We start from the raw sequence: 15,882 nt of genomic DNA, 5'->3' as shown, positions 1-15,882 counted from the left end.
ATCACGATACAATCCCGAGCGAAAGCTTTTTCCCTTCCAGAGGAGGAGGAAGAGGAGGCAGCGAGGGCCGCGGGGCAGCCGGCGGGCGCTGGGCCCCAGGCTGCCGGGAGCAGGGGAGGGGGCTCCCAGCCGCGGGGAAGCCCGGCGAGCCCCCCCGGCCGCCCGCCGGCCCTGAGCACCGGGGCTGGCTTCCAGCCGGCCCCGTGCTGCCTAAACGGGGGGCTCAGGCACGTCAGTGGGGGACAGAGCCCCCGAGCCAGCCAGGGGCACGGGGGGCTGGGGGCTGCCCGGGGCCCCCCCGTCCCAGCTCGGCTCTTCCCCATGCCACCACTGAAGAGAGGGAAGGGGCCCAGAGGCGACCCCCTCCCCGGCACCGCCTCGGCCCTGTCCCTTCCCCGGGGACGGGCGCCACAGCTTCCCGCTCACCGGCACTGGGAAAAGCTCCTGAGGAGGCAACAGGTGATAACGCAGCAGCGAGCCTCCCCCAGCAGAGGAAAGCGCCTCTTCTTCCCTTCCCACCCCTCTCCCACCCCCCCGGGCTCCCTCTTAGGACCCTCACCCCAAAGACCCCCCCCAGTTCCCCCAGGCAGCCCCGGGGAGCCCCGGCTCCTCTCTCCCCGGCCGCCCGGGAGGCCGAGGCGCTGGCTAGTGTTACAGGTGTAAAGGCAGGGGCGGGCGCGCGGCCGGGCGCCCCGTGGTCCAAGCCGCCCTCGGGAAAAGCGAGGGCAGCGGGTCTCCGGCGCTCCCCCCACCCCGCAGGGCGCCAGCCCAACACCGGCCTCGCCATCCCCTCGAGACGAAAAAAAGTCATGTAACCGCGCGGCGCCGAGGACGCCCGGCCCCGGCCGCTGCAGCGCAGCCCAGACCTGGGAGCCCACCCTGGGCTTCTGCTTGCTGTCCTGGGTGCGGTGAGGTCCGAAGGGGAGCGAAGGCCTGGTGGTCCGGAGCAGAAGACCCCGGGCTCCGCGTCACATGATTTCACAGCACGAGTTCTGCTTTCGAGCCTGGGAAGAGAAGGAAAACCGGCAGTGACGCTCGCTGCAGCTCCCTGAAGCTCGCCACGAAGGCAAAGGCCCTGTGGCCCCACGCCGAAGGCTCGTGGCACAGATCTGCCCCCCTCAGCCGTCCCCTTAGCCAGAGCCCGTGCCGGGAGCTGCCGCGGCCGGGATCGGCATCAGCCTCCACCCCGCAGGGCAAGGAACAGCCCAGGCGAGGGGCTGAGGAGCTCCGCAGCTGGGGTTTGGGCAACAGAGCTCCCTCCAGGTCCAAAGCAGCTGCGCCGGCGGACGGCGATCCTTGCCCGGCACCCGCATCCACCGCCCTGGGGGTTTATTCTGCCCTTCCCTGGCTCTCCGGGGAGGGGGCGACCCTCCCCTGGGATGCAAATCTGCACTCACAGTTTTGTAGAAGGCTTTGGACTGTGCCCCGAGCACCTCCGATTTGGAAACCAAGTCGTCCAGCTTCTCCCCTCGCTCCAACAGCGACTCCATGGTGTTGTGCTGCCGACAGAAACCGGCGCTGAGCCCCGGCCCCGGCCCCCCGGGCCCTCCCCGCCCCGAGCAGAAGATGGAGGTGCCACCACGTCCCCATCCGCACAGGAGGGGACGAGCCTCTGCCCTTCCACGGCCGCCCCGGCCCCGCGGCGAGGGAGGGAGCGATCCCAGCCCCAGCAAAGACGGGAAGGTGGCAGCGAGCGGGAGCAGAGGAGCCCTCGGTGCAGGCGGCCGCACACGCGCGTCACTTAAAGCGGACGACATGCGAGGATGTAACGCTGCGCAGGGGAGGGACCGTGGCTTGGAGGAGGGAAGCGGAGGGGAGCCAGTGCCCCCGAGGAGCCGGGAGGGAAGGGGAGAAGCAGCTCCGGCAGCACCGGGAATGTCCCCGGGGAATGGAGGGGGCCGGATGGCCCCTGGAGGGCCACCCTGCACCCGAGCCCCCCGAAGGGCGTCCCCACGGCCCCGAGCGGTTGTGCCAGCCGGAGCATCCCAGCCGCGGGCCCAGCGTCCTCCTCACCAGGATGATTTTGGTCTCGTCCAGCTCCGCCTGCACTCTGGTCATGGGGTCGGCATCGCGGGGGTTCTCGGAGAGAAACAACATGGCGTCAGCACCACCGCCGCAGGGACGCCGGCGTTCCCCGGGCCACGGCCCCGCAGCACCGGTGTCCCAGCACACGCCGAGGCGTCACCTCCAGAGCTGGGGCCGTGGGGAGCATTTCCCGGCCTCCGTGCAGGAGCCGGGGGCCGTACCTGGTATTTGCTGAGGTACCCGTCCAAGGCCGCGTAGCTGATTGTCGCCGGGGATCCCGAAGGCCAGTCTACTTTGCTGACCTGCCTGGAGAATTCATCCAGCACCTGCGACGCAAGGAAGCGGGCGGTTACTGCCTGGCCAGAAGGGATTTTCCTCCTCGAAAAATGAGATCTTCATCCTCCTTGTTCCCTTCTGAACAAACCAAGGGAAGAGGCAGAAACCAACTTCCTCATCAAACGACGGACAGAGCAGTGCCTACGCCAGGTAGGGGCGGTCATCCCCGACTGTCCCCAAAGCCCTGTGCCCTGCCAGGGTGGCCTGACACGTCATCACCGGATTTTGGCAACACCGGGAGCGCAGCGACACCCAGTTTCCCCCCATAAAACCCAAGCCAGACAGGGAGGACGGGGTGGTTGTGAGGCCAAGGCCTGGGCTGGCAGCAGAGCGGAGCCGGGACTAAGTCCTAGCGGGCAAAGCCAAGCCACTGCACGGCCGGGAAGTCTTTGGGCCGGTCGGGTCCTGCTCGGCTCAGCTCTGATGCCCCCAGCTAACAAGCAGGAGGGCCATTTCCTCATCGGAGCACGAGCACAAGATCTGGATTTGCTCCCCGGAGCAGCCCTGCCGCAGACTCTCGCCCCCGGAGCTGCTCCTGGCCCGCGCGCTCACCTTGTCCAGCAAGGTGAAGCAAACCCGCTGCGGATACTCGTTATCTGCAATCACCACGCCGGCCAGCCCGTCGTTCCGGACGTACACGTGGCAGAGGTACTCTGGGCAGAGAGTTCACGTCAGAGAGGCAGCGGGAAGGTCCAGAGCCTCCCCCAGCACCCGCCGCCTCCCACCCGGCCCCGGCAGCTCTTCCACAACCCACGAATTGCACTGGAAGGTTTCATTCAGTGACCGCGCTTCACGTGATTTCATTAGGAGAGCGGGAAGGGCTCAAGGGAGGATCAAAATCAGCCCCAAATTGTGTTTCAGCAGGTTACCGCAGCCTGGCCACGTGGTGGGGACACGACGCTGCCTTTCCAGGGCAGCAGGTACTGCCAGCGTTAACCAAAAACCAGAGGGGGAAGCGCTCAGCCTGATTTTCATAAATAACAACTTGTCACAAGCCTGGAGTGTCATTAAAGAGGCTGCAGCGGCCAACTCCAGGCCGCACCCTGCGCGTCTCAGGGGGCGGGAGGGACGCGGAGCAGGGCGGGGAGGCGCGAGGAGAGGCCAGAGATCGTGGGAGGGGACAAACCCGGCAAGCGGCAGGCACGCAGCCCAACAGCTCCAGGTGTCCCAAGGGCGGCCAGGAGCGTAACGAAGCTCGACCTTTCACTGCTTTGAGGTCTCGTTTTTTATCATAAACGGACAAGGAACGAAGCACGTGCGGCTGCGTGCTGACCCCGGGTTATCCTCTTACCTTGCTCCTTGACGGAGGCTCTGCTGCCCAGCTCCGAGCGCTCCACGATCAGCTGGCTCGTGAAGGTCATGAATTCCTGCACGCTGCAAAGACAAAGCGTCGGCGCTCGAGTCTGCGAGGGGACCCGGGGCCGTGTGCGGCCCAGAGAGCCACGGGCGTGCTGGCGCAGCAGCGATGGCGGGGATCACCTGTCCCACAGGGCCCCGGCGGTTTGGGCAGACCGAAACCCCCAACGTCTGGGGAGCGGGGACATGGCCGAGCCGTCGGTTTTCCTCGGGGAAGAGGCCGGAGCCTGCACCTATGCAGAGCTGCAGCCACCACCCAAACACCTCCAGCTTCGCCAGGCCAGGGGAGCGCCCACCCCTCCCCAGCCGTGGCGAGGGACTCGCGTCCTTGGGCTGAACTTGCTTTTGGGGGATTTAGCAGCCAGCAAACCTCCGCTGAACCACGGACCTGCCCGGCTGAAGCCTGGCGAGCGGCTGCGCCCTGCTCACACGCAGCGAGGGGCTGCGGGGGCCTCCGGCCCCTTCCCTCGCCTGAGCTTTTATCCCGTGCTCGGGGCCCTGACCCCAACCCCACGCAAGGCGCCAGCGAGCCGGGGAGGGGCTCGACCCGCAAACACACCTCACCTACCCACCAGTTTGATCAAAGTCGAGGAACATCCTCAAGTCGGGCTCACGCTAAGTCTGGATAACATTCCCGAGCCCAGCCACGCTCCCTGCCAAGGGCCGGACAGGCTTCTCACGTAAACCCTCTCCTTCGCCCCACAGTAAAAGAAAAGAGGCCAAAGTCACGAGCAAGCGCAAAATCGATCCGTTCCCAACACACACCGGGATTAACGCTGACAAATTCCCCACTTCACCTGGAAAGTCCCAGGAAGGGAAACCTGTCGGAGCTCAGATTACCGAGTTTGCTCAAACACCCCCCGCACCAACACGGGAGCTTCACGTGACGCGGCGCCGAGGAAATGTCAACGAACACGGACACCGGCACGGCAGAGACCGCGGTCTCCCCCACTGCCTTCCACTGCTGGAAGCAACTCCAGATCGGGGATTTGCCTCTCGCACTTTACGTGTTCCTTAGGGGTTTTGCATTTCCCCCAGCCCGGACACCACGCGATCGGATGCCGGCTCCACCGAGACTCCGAACCGACAGGTTTCCAGGCGCTGCAGAGAAAAGACCAGCCCAAAGATTTCTTAACATCAAACTTCAGCAGAAACAGAGGACCAACGCGTTCCTCCTGGCCTGGGGGATCTGCTGGCAGCCACAGCCGCCGCAATTCCAGGATTTAAGAGTACTCCCGGAGGAATCAGCCACGGAAGACTTCATTCCCTCACGCCCCCTTCCTCACCCTCCTAAACTCTTCGGCAGACGTTGGACGGCTGACGGCCCGCGCTGGCATGGCCAGGCCAGCCCTGTCCTCCTGCCCGCGGGCTCCGATGGCTCCCAGGAGCCCCAGCCGCGTTCACCCCAGACCCGAACCCCAAACCCAACTCTCTGGTAACTCCACAGCCTCAAAAAAAGGTACAGGCAGCGTTTTTAACCCAAACTTCAGTTAATCGCACCTTAAATATCACACCGAGGCCGCGCTCTCACAGGCACCGAGGCGCAAGCAGCCCCTCCAAGCACAACCAGGCAACCAGCCCAGGGCAAGGATTAGCCACCAGAGAAAAGCTGCGAGACTGACGAGCACAGACACCCCCTCACCCTCCACGCACGGCATCGCTGTTCCCAAAAAGCCAAGACTTTTTTTTGGGCAAAGAACCAGCCAGCTGCCGGGCAAGCGGCTCTTTTCAGCTGTAGCCAATGGCAAAACCATGCAGGGAATTTTCTCAGGATTTGGCAAACTGAGAGCTGCGACTACGAAGCGATTTGGGTTTTTAAGAGATTACTTCACCCACCGCAATCCATCTTCGAGCGCCTGCGTTGGCAGCACTGGCACAGCTCCTTTATCCCTCTTGCATATTTGGCTAAGAAAGTATTTTTTAAGACAATCTTACTTCAGTATTTTTGCTTTATCACTGGAATTGCAGAACCAAATGTGCTCGAGGCTCCATAAAATCTTGGCAGGGACAGGACACGGAAAATTCGAGTCCTATAGGTGAGTATTTCCTAAAGCCTTTATCATCTGGAGCTGGGGGCCGGGAAAAGAGCATTTCCCAACAGGCACCTGCTTTATTTTACAGCTTTCAGAGGCTGTCGGGAGCTCCCCTCAACTGCAAGCTCAAGGGCGACCGCTGAGAGAGCTCCGCGACCTCTCTGCGTGCACGGAGCGGGCAGCGGGACGCCCGGATCAGCGTTCAGGCCTAAACCAGCTCACCCGAAGCTGTCAGAATAACCCGAGCGGAGGTTTGTGGGCTGGGAAAAGTTTAAGATTAAACCAAACACCTAAATAAAAAGAGCGCGGAGGTGTCAGGCGAGCCTCGTTCGTCTGACACAGAGAGGAGCCTCCTCCCACTCGCCTCTCGCACCCAGCAGCCGCCGTGACTACCAGGCTCAGGCACTCGCTGGAGGGGCAGCAGCTGACCTGAGCGCTCGGGGTGTTTCCCTGCACCCAGATTTTGCCGCTTGGCTATGGCCGACGAGTTACCAGGTCAAACCTGACCTCCTGCTGCTGGCCCTGGGCGGCTCGTAGGGAAAACGAGGTTTCGCTCCACTCCCGAGGCTGAAAGGTGGCTCCAAGTGGATTTTGCAGCACTGTGCAGGCTCACGGCTCCCCAGGGGAGTGTCTCCGGTGGGTTTATCCCTTCGGAGAAGCCTGTCACCGCTGCCACTGCATCCCTGGTGCCACCGACCAGGAAAGAAAAGCCCCCAAAAGCTTCTACTCCCTCTCCCTGAGGCCCTGCCCGAGCCACGTGCCAGCCTCGCAGCACACAGGGGAGATTCCCCCGCCCCAAGGCTCCCTCGGGGGGTTCGGGCGCCCCGGGCACCCACCTGGAGCGCTGGAAGAAGTTGAAAGTGGACACGTCGTAGGCGGCCTTCAGTAAATGCACTTTGGGGTCTCCCTTGTAGAGGACGCTCAGGCTGTAGAGCCTCATGGCGCCGGCTCCCGCTCTCCTGGGCGCAGGGGGGCCGGGGTGAGGGGGGGCCGGGCGAGGGGCCCGGGCGGCCGGTGGGGGCCCCCCCAGCGGGGCTGGGGCTCGGTGGGACCCTGCTGCCACCACGGCTGGGGCTCCCCCAAACCCTCCCTGCTTTAAACACCCACTCCAGGATAACCCAGCTAGCCCGGTTCCCCACCCCAGTATAGCCCAGCTAGCCCGGTTCCCCACCCCAGTATAGCCCAGCTAGCCCGGTTCCCCGCCCCAGTATAGCCCAGCTAGCCCGGTTCCCCGCCCCAGTATAGCCCAGCTAGCCCGGTTCCCCGCCCCAGTATAGCCCAGCTAGCCCGGTTCCCCGCCCCAGTATAGCCCAGCTAGCCCGGTTCCCCGCCCCAGTATAGCCCAGCTAGCCCGGTTCCCCGCCCCAGTATAGCCCAGCTAGCCCGGTTCCCCGCCCCAGTATAGCCCAGCTAGCCCAGTCACCAGCCCCAGTATAGCCCAGCTAGCCCGGTTCCCCGCCCCAGTATAGCCCAGCTAGCCCGGTTCCCCGCCCCAGTATAACCCAGCTAGCCCAGTCACCAGCCCCAGTGTAACCCAGCTAACCCAGTCCGCCGCCCCAGTATAACCCAGCCAGCCCAGCCCAGCCCGCCCCAGCAGGTAGAACCCCGTCGCCACCAGGCAGAACCCAGCTCTCCATCCCCATCCCCCCCGGCCCTCCCGGCCCGGCCCGCGGTACCGGCGGCTCCGGAGGGGGCTGTGAGGAGGCGGCGGCCGACGGAAGGGGGAGAACGAGCCCGACCCGGAAGCAGAACCGCGGCGGCCGGAAGTGACACCGGCCCCGGGCAACTGCCACGGGGCCTCGCCCGCTCTGCGCTCGCGCGGACTCCGCCCCGCCCCCTCAGCCTCTTGACCAATAAGCGCTCCGTCTCCCCCCCCTCCCGCCTCGCCCACCGCCCCTCGCGGCCAATCAGCGCCGTCCTGGCGTCATGGGGCGGGGCTTCTTCCGCCGGAGCTCCGGCGGGGGGCGCTCGACCGGTGTGGGGCGGGGGCCTGCGTGGGCCCCCCCGTGGGGCGGGGGCGCTCGTGGGGCTGCTCTGCCCGTGAGGGGGCCCCTCCCTGGCGTGGGGAACCCCCGTGGGGCTGCTCTGCCCGTGAGCGGGCCCCTCCGTGGCGTGGGGACCCCCCGTGGGGCTGCTCTGCCCGTGAGGGGGCCCCTCCCTGGCGTGGGGACCCCCTGTGGGGCTGCTCTGCCCGTGGGGCGACCCCTCTGTGGCGTGGCCCCATGCGCGGGACCCCCGCCGTGGGTTGGGGCCGCCTCCTCTGCGCGGCTGCCCTCTCCCCCGTGGGGTGGGGCCCACCGACGAGATGTGGGTGCACCCCCCGAGAGTTTGGGACCCCTCTGTGGGGTGAGGACCCCCCCATAGGGCCAGCTCCCCCCACGGCTGGGGCAGGGGTGCCTGAGCCCCCCCCCCCCGCCGCCCCACGGGTGCCCCCAGGCCATGGGCAGGGTGGGGAGCAGGCGCTGTGGGGTGACCCTGGCCCCGCCATTGCACCCCAAACCCTGCCCCCAGCCCCCTCGCTCCCCCGCGGGACTGCCGGCACCCCCAGGGCCCCCCCAGGCTCCGGGGGGACCCTTCCTTCTTCCTCCTCAGCTCCGTGAGCGAGGGGCCGCCGCCGTGGGCCGGCACCGGGAGGTTTTGGGGTCCACCCGTGGCTGGAAGTGTCCTCTTGCCTGTTGCGACCCCCATAAGTCTGCGTTTCCCCAGGTGCCCCCCAACGCTTGGCTGACGGCACCGACCCAGGGGCAAGAGGGGAACGCCGTGTCCCTGTCCCCCAAAACCAGTGGCTGTCCACGGTCCGCCGCGACGCCCGGCATCACCGGAGCTTTTCCCATCCCGGGGGCACGGAGCACTTTCCAGTCACCCTCGTCCCTCGCCGTGTGTCCGTAACCTTTGTCATCGAGCGACCGGCTCCTCCGGCCCGGCGCGGTCTCCATGGGAGCGTGCCAGGTTGCTAAGCCGTCCGGTGGAGTGCTTGCCACCGCCACCAGGACATCGAGCCGTTGATATGACAACTGGAGCGGGGACACGGGTGGCCCGGGGCGTGGTGCTTCGCATGACGGGGCCAGCGGCCCCCGGCGGGGAGGGGTCCCGGCCAAGCCTCGCCACTGCACCAGGACTTCCCTGCTGCCTGTAGAAACCCACCGGGGTGGGCTCGCGACCCCTCGCCGCGCTGAAAACCGTCCGGTAAAATAAATTTACTGGTGAAAGGAAGCGAGTGGGAAGAGCGTGACGAGCATCCCCGCCGGCACAGAGGGCTGCGGCCCCGAGATGTGGGGTGAGAGGGCTGAGCGCGCCGGGGTGCCGGGCCCCTCTCCCTGCCCCTCCGCTTGAGGGTCCGGAGGCCGGGGGGGGAGAGCGGGACCCCCCCTCAGCGGGTGCCGGAGAGGAGGCGGCCGCTGCCGGGCATCGGATGAGATAAAGCGGCGAAAGTGGAGCATCCCCCGGCGGAGCGAGGGACGGAGCAGCCCAGTGCCGGCCGGACGACTGCCGGGACGGGGAAGGGGGCTCGCTCCCTGGGCCAGGTGTGGCGGCGGGGTGCCCGGGGCTTGGCGGGGGGACGGCTCGGCCCGCAGCCCACCCCGCCCCGACGGCTGCCCCCATGCTGGATCACCGAGCCAGGATGGAGAGCGGCAGGAAGGAGAAGGTGAGGCTGCCGCCGGGGCGATCCCAGGGGTGACTGGCGGGGAGATGGGGCGGGGGGCACCCCGCGGATGCGGGCAGCGGTGCAGATCCTCCCCGGGCTGCCAGCCCTCCCTGCGGCGAGCGGCCAGGCGCTGATGGCGTCTGCTGCCGGGCAAGGTTCCGCTTGGGGACGGAGGTAGCCGGGAGGGGAGGACAGCTAGCGGGTCGGACGTCAGCTCCAGAGGCAAAGCCGTGCAGCCCGGCGTCAGCCCCGACGTGCCCAGGGGGGTCGCCGTCCCGGAGGTCACCCCCCGGCACGCTCCGGGGAGGGGACCCAGCGCCACGAGCCAGGGCTCTGGGTTTTGGTGCACCGGATCTCGGCACGGCACGGGCCGTGCCCCATCCCCGTGCCACCGAGGACCCGGGACGGAGCCGGGAATGCCTGTGGGACTGCACCGCCTGGCTGGGATGCTCCCGCTGTCCAGGCATTGCCGTTGGCATCTTGCTGCCAACCAAGCAGCTGCCATCCCTGGGACAAGATGGGGCCTGTCACCTCCTTCGGCTGGTCGTCACATTGTCCCCGAGGCACCCAGAAGGACGGCACCCGGCTCATCCCTGGCCAAACGTCGGTTGGGGGCAGCTGCTCCCATCTCCTCTCCCGGATGGATTGAGCTGATGGGGCTGTGCCATGGGTGAGGACAGCGAGATGCCTCCCAGCTGCGGACCGGGATGTCCAAGGGGACACCGAGGGGACATGGCACGTGCTGGGGCAGGAGTGCGTGGCTGGCAGAGTCGGGCATCGCCGGCCACTGCAACCTTCGGCCGCGTGGTTCCCAGCTTTGTCCCCTTTGTGGGATGTGTCAGAGCAAACAGTTTCCTTGGGAAGCCGAGAGCCGGTTTCGGTGGCATGGGAAGAGCCAAATCCTGCCGAGGAAGAGTGAAACCCCTTGTTTCGGAGGCAAGAGAAGGGATGAGTCGGGACACGCGGCACCCGAGATGGAAAAAATGTTGGAGAAATAAAACTCAGACCCTGGGGTGCCACTCGCGGGTGCCGGCCCTGGGGACGGGGACCCTCTGGCCGCGGCAAATTTGGTGCTCATGTGCCGAACAGTGCCACAGGATGGCTTCATGCTGAATACCTTCAGCCGACAGCTCAGGCGAGATGGTCTAATCCAGCTCCACACTTTTCCTGGCAGGATTTTTCCAGCCATCCTGGGCTGAACACCCTCCGGGTCGTGGAAAACCTCACCACGGTGCTGCCTTGGGCTGCCCCGGTCCCTTTCTGGGGTGGCCGGTGGCATCCCCCAGCACGGCGGCATCCTCCGTGGTGCAGCCACGTCTCTTGGCATCTTGTCTCGTGGCACCTCGGGGGTTCAGGGCTAATGGAGCCCCCAGGCTTCGGCACCGGGACAGGGCGGGGAGGATGGCTGGAGAGGTGCCGGGGTGCCGCGATCCCGCCCGGCTGAGGGTGGTGGCTGAGGCCTGCCCAGGCGCGAGTGCTCTGCAGGGCAGGAGCTTTCGGGGCAAGGAGATATTTGGGATCAGCCCCTGCTCAGGGAGCTGGAGGCTGAGGGACGGCGTTCGGGGCCGGGCGAGGTATCAGGGTGCGCTGGGGGGATCGGGGCGAGCAGCTGCAGGTTTGGCTGAGCCGAGGCGGTGTGTGCTCTCCCCATACCGGGATGCTCCAAACGACGTCCCAAAGCATTTTGCAGAGCCCCCCCACCCCGAAACACATCGGGAAGCAGCAGCAGCCTCGAGGAAAACATCCGTCTGCCGGCAGAAGTGCAAGCGGGAGCGTTTGAAGCTTGCCCAGATCCCAGTGACTAATGAGCCCTCTAATGCCGCCGGCTGCATCTGGCCAAGCCGCAAGCGCGCTCTCTCCCCCCGCCAGCTCCATCTGACAGCCCGGGGCTGCCTGCCCCCGATTACGTGCCGTGGCTAATGGAGGCTGCGCCGGCGGCGGAGCCTGGGGTTGCTACGTAAAGGGTAAATACAGGTCCTGCCTGCCAGGCGCTTCCCTCGAGTGGGCCCTGCGATTCTCCCTGGTAGCGAGGCAAGGGAGCATTTCCTGAGAATAGTTTTTATATCCCGCCCGCGGTCCGGGCTGCCTGCCCTTGGCCTCCCTTTCGTGCCAAGTTCGATGGGCGGAAAATGGTACCCGCAATTCCCAGGGGGATACAGGGAGAGGGATGCTCCCGGCTCCCAGGGGACGGAGAACGCAGCATCCTCGTCGCAGACACGGAGGGGTCCCGCATCCTTGGTGGGAGCTGCTGAGCTCCTAAATGGGATTGCTGGAAGTGCTCCTTGCTGGGAAAGACTCTGGGGTTCGGCAGGATGGGACGTCCCAGGTCACTGGTCCGAGGCCTGCTGGAATGGCGCCGGCTTCAATGTGGTGTCAACCATCCGAGCTTGTGGAAAATCAATGGGCTGAAAGCGACGGCACGGGGACCATCTGACAGGCTGCGCCGGGAGAGGATCTGGGGCCAGCAGCGGCTCGTGCTGGTCGTGCGGATTCACCAGCGTGTCCGTTAGGTTGGAGGCAGGATAGTGGAGAGATGGGATAAGGTGTTTCGGGGTGTCTGTGTGCTGATGGGGAAAAGCAGGGCCAGGGGAAGGAAAATTTGGATTATTTATTGCGGTTCAGGCCAGCCGGGTCCCATATCCCCCATCCCCAGCTGATACCATCCGTCCTGCCGCAGGTGGAGCAGATCCTGTCGGAGTTTCGGCTGAAGGAGGAGGACCTGAAGAAGGTGATGTACCGGATGCAAAAAGAGATGGACCGAGGGCTAAAGCTGGAGACGCATGAGGAAGCCTCCGTCAAAATGCTGCCCACCTACGTCCGCTCCACACCCGAGGGCTCAGGTACAGCACTGCCGGGCCCCTCGGGCATCGCTCCTGGTCCTTTGCCATGTCACCTCTTCCCCAGACCTTGCCGAGCTCGGTGCAGGAGGCTGAGCCCCCCCCGAGCCGGTCACCTCCCGGCTTTGCAGAGGTCGGAGATTTCCTGTCGCTGGACCTCGGCGGCACCAATTTCCGCGTGATGCTGGTGAAAGTGGGCGAGGGGGAGGAAGGGCAGTGGAAGGTGAAGACGAAGCACCAGATGTACTCCATCCCGGAGGACGCCATGACGGGGACGGCCGAGATGGTGAGCTGGGCACACGGGGCGTCCCGTCCCCTCCCGCACGGTCCCCGTCACCGGGCAGGGGCACGCCGTGCCGCGTTTCGGTGGGGACGCTGGTGGGGGCATCCCTCATCCCTCCGGGGGGTGGCAGGGAGGTGGCCACGCACTGGGGACCCGTGGTGGGGTGGTGGCCGGCTGCAGGCGGTGGGAGGATGGGGGACAGCCCCCGGCGAAGGCTGGACCTCCTCTCTTCCAGCTCTTCGACTACATCTCCGAGTGCATCTCCGATTTCCTGGACAAGCACCAGATGAAGCACAAAAAGCTGCCCCTGGGCTTCACCTTCTCCTTCCCCGTGCGGCACGAGGACATCGACAAGGTGAGGGGGTGGCCGGGCAGCACGAGGACTCGGGGGGTCCCCAGGACCCAGCTACACCCACAGCCCCATTTCGGTCTTACCCTTGCTCCAGGGCATCCTCCTGAATTGGACCAAGGGCTTCAAAGCCTCTGGCGCGGAAGGGAACAACGTGGTTGGGCTCCTGAGAGACGCCATCAAACGGCGAGGGGTGAGATGATCGTACGGTTTGTGCCAGTACCGCAGTGGTGGGGAGACCCCAGCACCCCTGGCTGTCCCCACGATGGGGCCGCTGGAGCCTGGCGTGTCCCCGGGAAGGGTCGTTCCACGCGTGCGCACACGCAAGTGTGTGACACATGCCTGCATCCTCGCCCTCGGGACCCCCCCCCCCCCCAGACCCGCCTGCTGCGGCACAGCCCACACCCCCGGCGAGACCCCGATGGTCCCTCTCCCCTCCCCAGGACTTTGAGATGGACGTGGTGGCGATGGTGAACGACACGGTGGCCACGATGATCTCCTGCTACTACGAAGATCACCGGTGCGAGGTTGGGATGATTGTGGGTAAGACGGCCCCTTCCCGCAGGGACACGCAGCAGGCCAGGGGGGAACCGTTCCCACGGCCCCGCTCACGCTCCCCTGCTGCGAGCAGGGGCTTGTCCCTTTTGGGGACGCCCACCAGGGACAGGGGGTTGGCAGCGGCGCCCTGCCGAGGTCCTCCCGAGGTTGGGACGCCGGATGGCATCGCCTGGCCCCGGCACGGTGGCGGGGGCACCTTTGGGGTGGAGAGGGGGTCTGCTCACCCAGGGCGCGGGTCTGTCCCCAAGAGCCATTCTTTCTCCAGGCTGCCGGTGGCTCCGGCGTCTCACCGTACGGCTGGGGACCCACTGAAGGTGGCCAGCGCTGGCCGTGCCGGGGAGCCCGGGAGGTGGGGATGGGTTTGAACCCCGCAGGCTCCTTTGTCCCCCGCAGGGGAGCAGCCCCCCGCCATCCTCCAGACCCACGCTGGCTTTAGTGCCATCAACCATGTGGCCATCTGGGCTTTCCGCACTGGCTCACACCGTCCCCTCGGCCTGGGTAAACACCGCGCCGCCAGCACCGGGCTGTTTATCAGCTCCTCCGGAGGCCAGGCTGCCCTCGCTGCGCAGCAGCCGGAGCCCCTGGGACCCCGCGGTGGCCGTCCCTGACACCCACCAGGGACACGCAGCCGGCTGGGGCCGTGGGGAAGGATCGGGGGGAGCAGGAGGCTGAGCTTCCCGATCCGCATCGGGATGGGGACGTACAGCTCCGAGCGCAGCCCCCCAGCCACGGCGCTGGTTGCCCCACGGAGCCGTCAGGACAGGCGGGACGCGGGTGCTGGGGGTCAGCGCTGTCCCCCGCCACCACCACCCGCTCCCATCCCCGGTTCCCGCTGGCAGGGACGGGCTGCAATGCCTGCTACATGGAGGAGATGCAGAACGTGGAGCTGGTGGAGGGCGACGAGGGGCGGATGTGCGTCAACACGGAGTGGGGGGCCTTCGGCGCCTCGGGGGAGCTGGACGAGTTCCTCCTGGAATACGACCGCGTGGTGGACGAGACCTCACTTAACCCCGGTCAGCAACTGTAAGGAATAGGACAGATCCAGTTCCTCTGGGCGTCCCCCCGCCATCCCCGGCCGCGTCCCCTCCGCCCACCCTTCTCTTTCCCCCTGCCCGCCCTCACCACACTGGGCTCAGCTGAGGCTGGAGCAGCTCAGCACAGGTACCCCCAAAGCGGGGGTCCTTCGCCCCGGCCGCCGTGCCCACGTGCGGGGATGCGTCCGGCAAGGGGGGGGAAGGAAAGAGGGGGTGCCGCGGGACGTGGCCCCCCATATCCCGGCCCTGACGGCCGCCCCCTCGCCTGTGTCCCCCCCCAGCTACGAGAAGATCATCGGGGGGAAGTACATGGGAGAGATCGTCCGGCTGGTGCTGCTGAAGCTGGTGGACGAGAACCTGCTCTTCAACGGGGAGGCCTCCGAGAAGCTCAAGACCCGTGGGACCTTCGAGACCCGCTTCGTGTCGCAGATCGAGAGGTACGGGGCTGGCGGGGCCGCGGCGGGGGGCCGGCACCCCCAAACCAGCCTGCTGTGCTGCCCCACACTGGGGTCTTCCGTCCCGTAACCGCACAGGCGCATCAGGGTGTCTGTCCTGTCACCCCACGCCAGGCTGTCCCACATTGGGGTCCCCTGTCCCGTCACCCCACGCCAGCGCTCTATAACCGCCCCGCACGGGGTCCCCGTGTCCCCCCGTCCCCTGACCGACGCACCCCTCTCTCCCTGTCCCAGCGACTCCGGCGACCGCAAGCAGATCTACAACATCCTGACGGCCTTCGAGCTGCTGCCCTCGGGGACAGACTGTGACATCGTGCGGATGGTCTGCGAGAGCGTCTCCACCCGCGCCGCCCAGATGTGCTCGGCCGGGCTGGCCGGCGTCATCAACCGCATGCGGGAAAGCCGGAGCCAGGAGACCCTCAAAATCACCGTGGGGGTCGACGGCTCCGTCTACAAGCTCCATCCCAGGTGAAGATCCCTGGGAGCCTTCCTCCCACCGTGGTCCCCTTCTTCCTCCTCCTCCTGCATCTCCCAAGCCTTGACCCCGTTTTTTTCCCCTCTGACAGCTTCAAGGACCGCTTCCACGCCACGGTTCGGCAGCTGACGCCCGGCTGCGACATCACCTTCATCCAGTCGGAGGAAGGCAGCGGCCGCGGGGCCGCGCTCATCTCGGCCGTCGCCTGCAAAATGGCCTGCATGATGGGGCAGTGAGAGAGGACTCGGGTGGAGGATGAGGATGATGATGGCCTGGGGGGTGGGAGGACGGCGGTCCCGCTCGGAGCTCTGCGAGGAGCAGAGACGGACGTGGGAAGGGATTTGCCGCTGGCGAAGGCGGCTCCTGGCTCCCCAATAAACGGGGTTTGCGTGGACTTCTCCTCTGGGGCCGCTTGAGCGAGAGCTCCTCGTCTTCCTCGTGCCAGCGGGGAGACCCCCCCGTGGGGCTGCCCCACGTCTGCGGGGTCATCCTGCG

The 15,882-nt window shown here is 66.5% G+C and overlaps 2 protein-coding genes across 2 annotated transcripts; one reads left to right on the top strand and one right to left on the bottom strand.

The window, feature by feature from the left end:
- Positions 1-576: 576 nt before the first annotated feature.
- LOC309602211 (synaptobrevin homolog YKT6-B) lies at positions 577-7,501 on the bottom strand. Its single transcript, XM_082335600.1, has 8 exons — positions 7,427-7,501; positions 6,587-6,709; positions 3,653-3,735; positions 2,914-3,014; positions 2,247-2,351; positions 2,014-2,079; positions 1,398-1,499; positions 577-1,004 (listed from the first exon to the last, which is right to left on the bottom strand). The coding sequence occupies exons 2-8, from the start codon at positions 6,688-6,690 to the stop codon at positions 969-971; spliced, it is 597 nt and encodes a 198-aa protein (XP_082191726.1). The 5' UTR covers positions 6,691-6,709; positions 7,427-7,501; the 3' UTR covers positions 577-968.
- Positions 7,502-9,302: 1,801 nt separating this feature from the next.
- Positions 9,303-15,623, top strand: LOC309602885 (hexokinase-4; the record flags this gene model as incomplete). Its single annotated transcript, XM_082336999.1, has 10 exons — positions 9,303-9,396; positions 12,074-12,236; positions 12,365-12,519; positions 12,752-12,871; positions 12,963-13,058; positions 13,309-13,408; positions 14,263-14,446; positions 14,739-14,894; positions 15,147-15,380; positions 15,479-15,623. Exons 1-10 carry the CDS (start codon positions 9,352-9,354, stop codon positions 15,621-15,623), a joined length of 1,398 nt encoding a protein of 465 aa, XP_082193125.1. The 5' UTR covers positions 9,303-9,351.
- Between the last annotated feature and the right edge of the window lie 259 nt (positions 15,624-15,882).

This window comes from Platalea leucorodia (assembly GCF_965183815.1).
Source record: "Platalea leucorodia genome assembly, chromosome: Z".
NCBI lineage: Eukaryota > Metazoa > Chordata > Aves > Pelecaniformes > Threskiornithidae > Platalea > Platalea leucorodia.
This window is presented reverse-complemented; position numbering and strand designations above follow the sequence as displayed.

What these genes read in the sequence shown, in the direction of transcription:
- LOC309602211 (XM_082335600.1), bottom strand. Translation starts at nt 6,690, where the DNA reads ATGAGGCTCTACAGCCTGAGCGTCCTCTACAAGGGAGACCCCAAAGTG. An exon ending in AGCCTCCGTCAAGGAGCAAG is followed by an intron (nt 3,015 to 3,652) that starts GTAAGAGGATAA and finishes CTCTCTGCCCAG; the next exon opens with AGTACCTCTGCCACGTGTAC. An exon ending in CCAAAGCCTTCTACAAAACT is followed by an intron (nt 1,005 to 1,397) that starts GTGAGTGCAGAT and finishes TTCTCTTCCCAG; the next exon opens with GCTCGAAAGCAGAACTCGTG.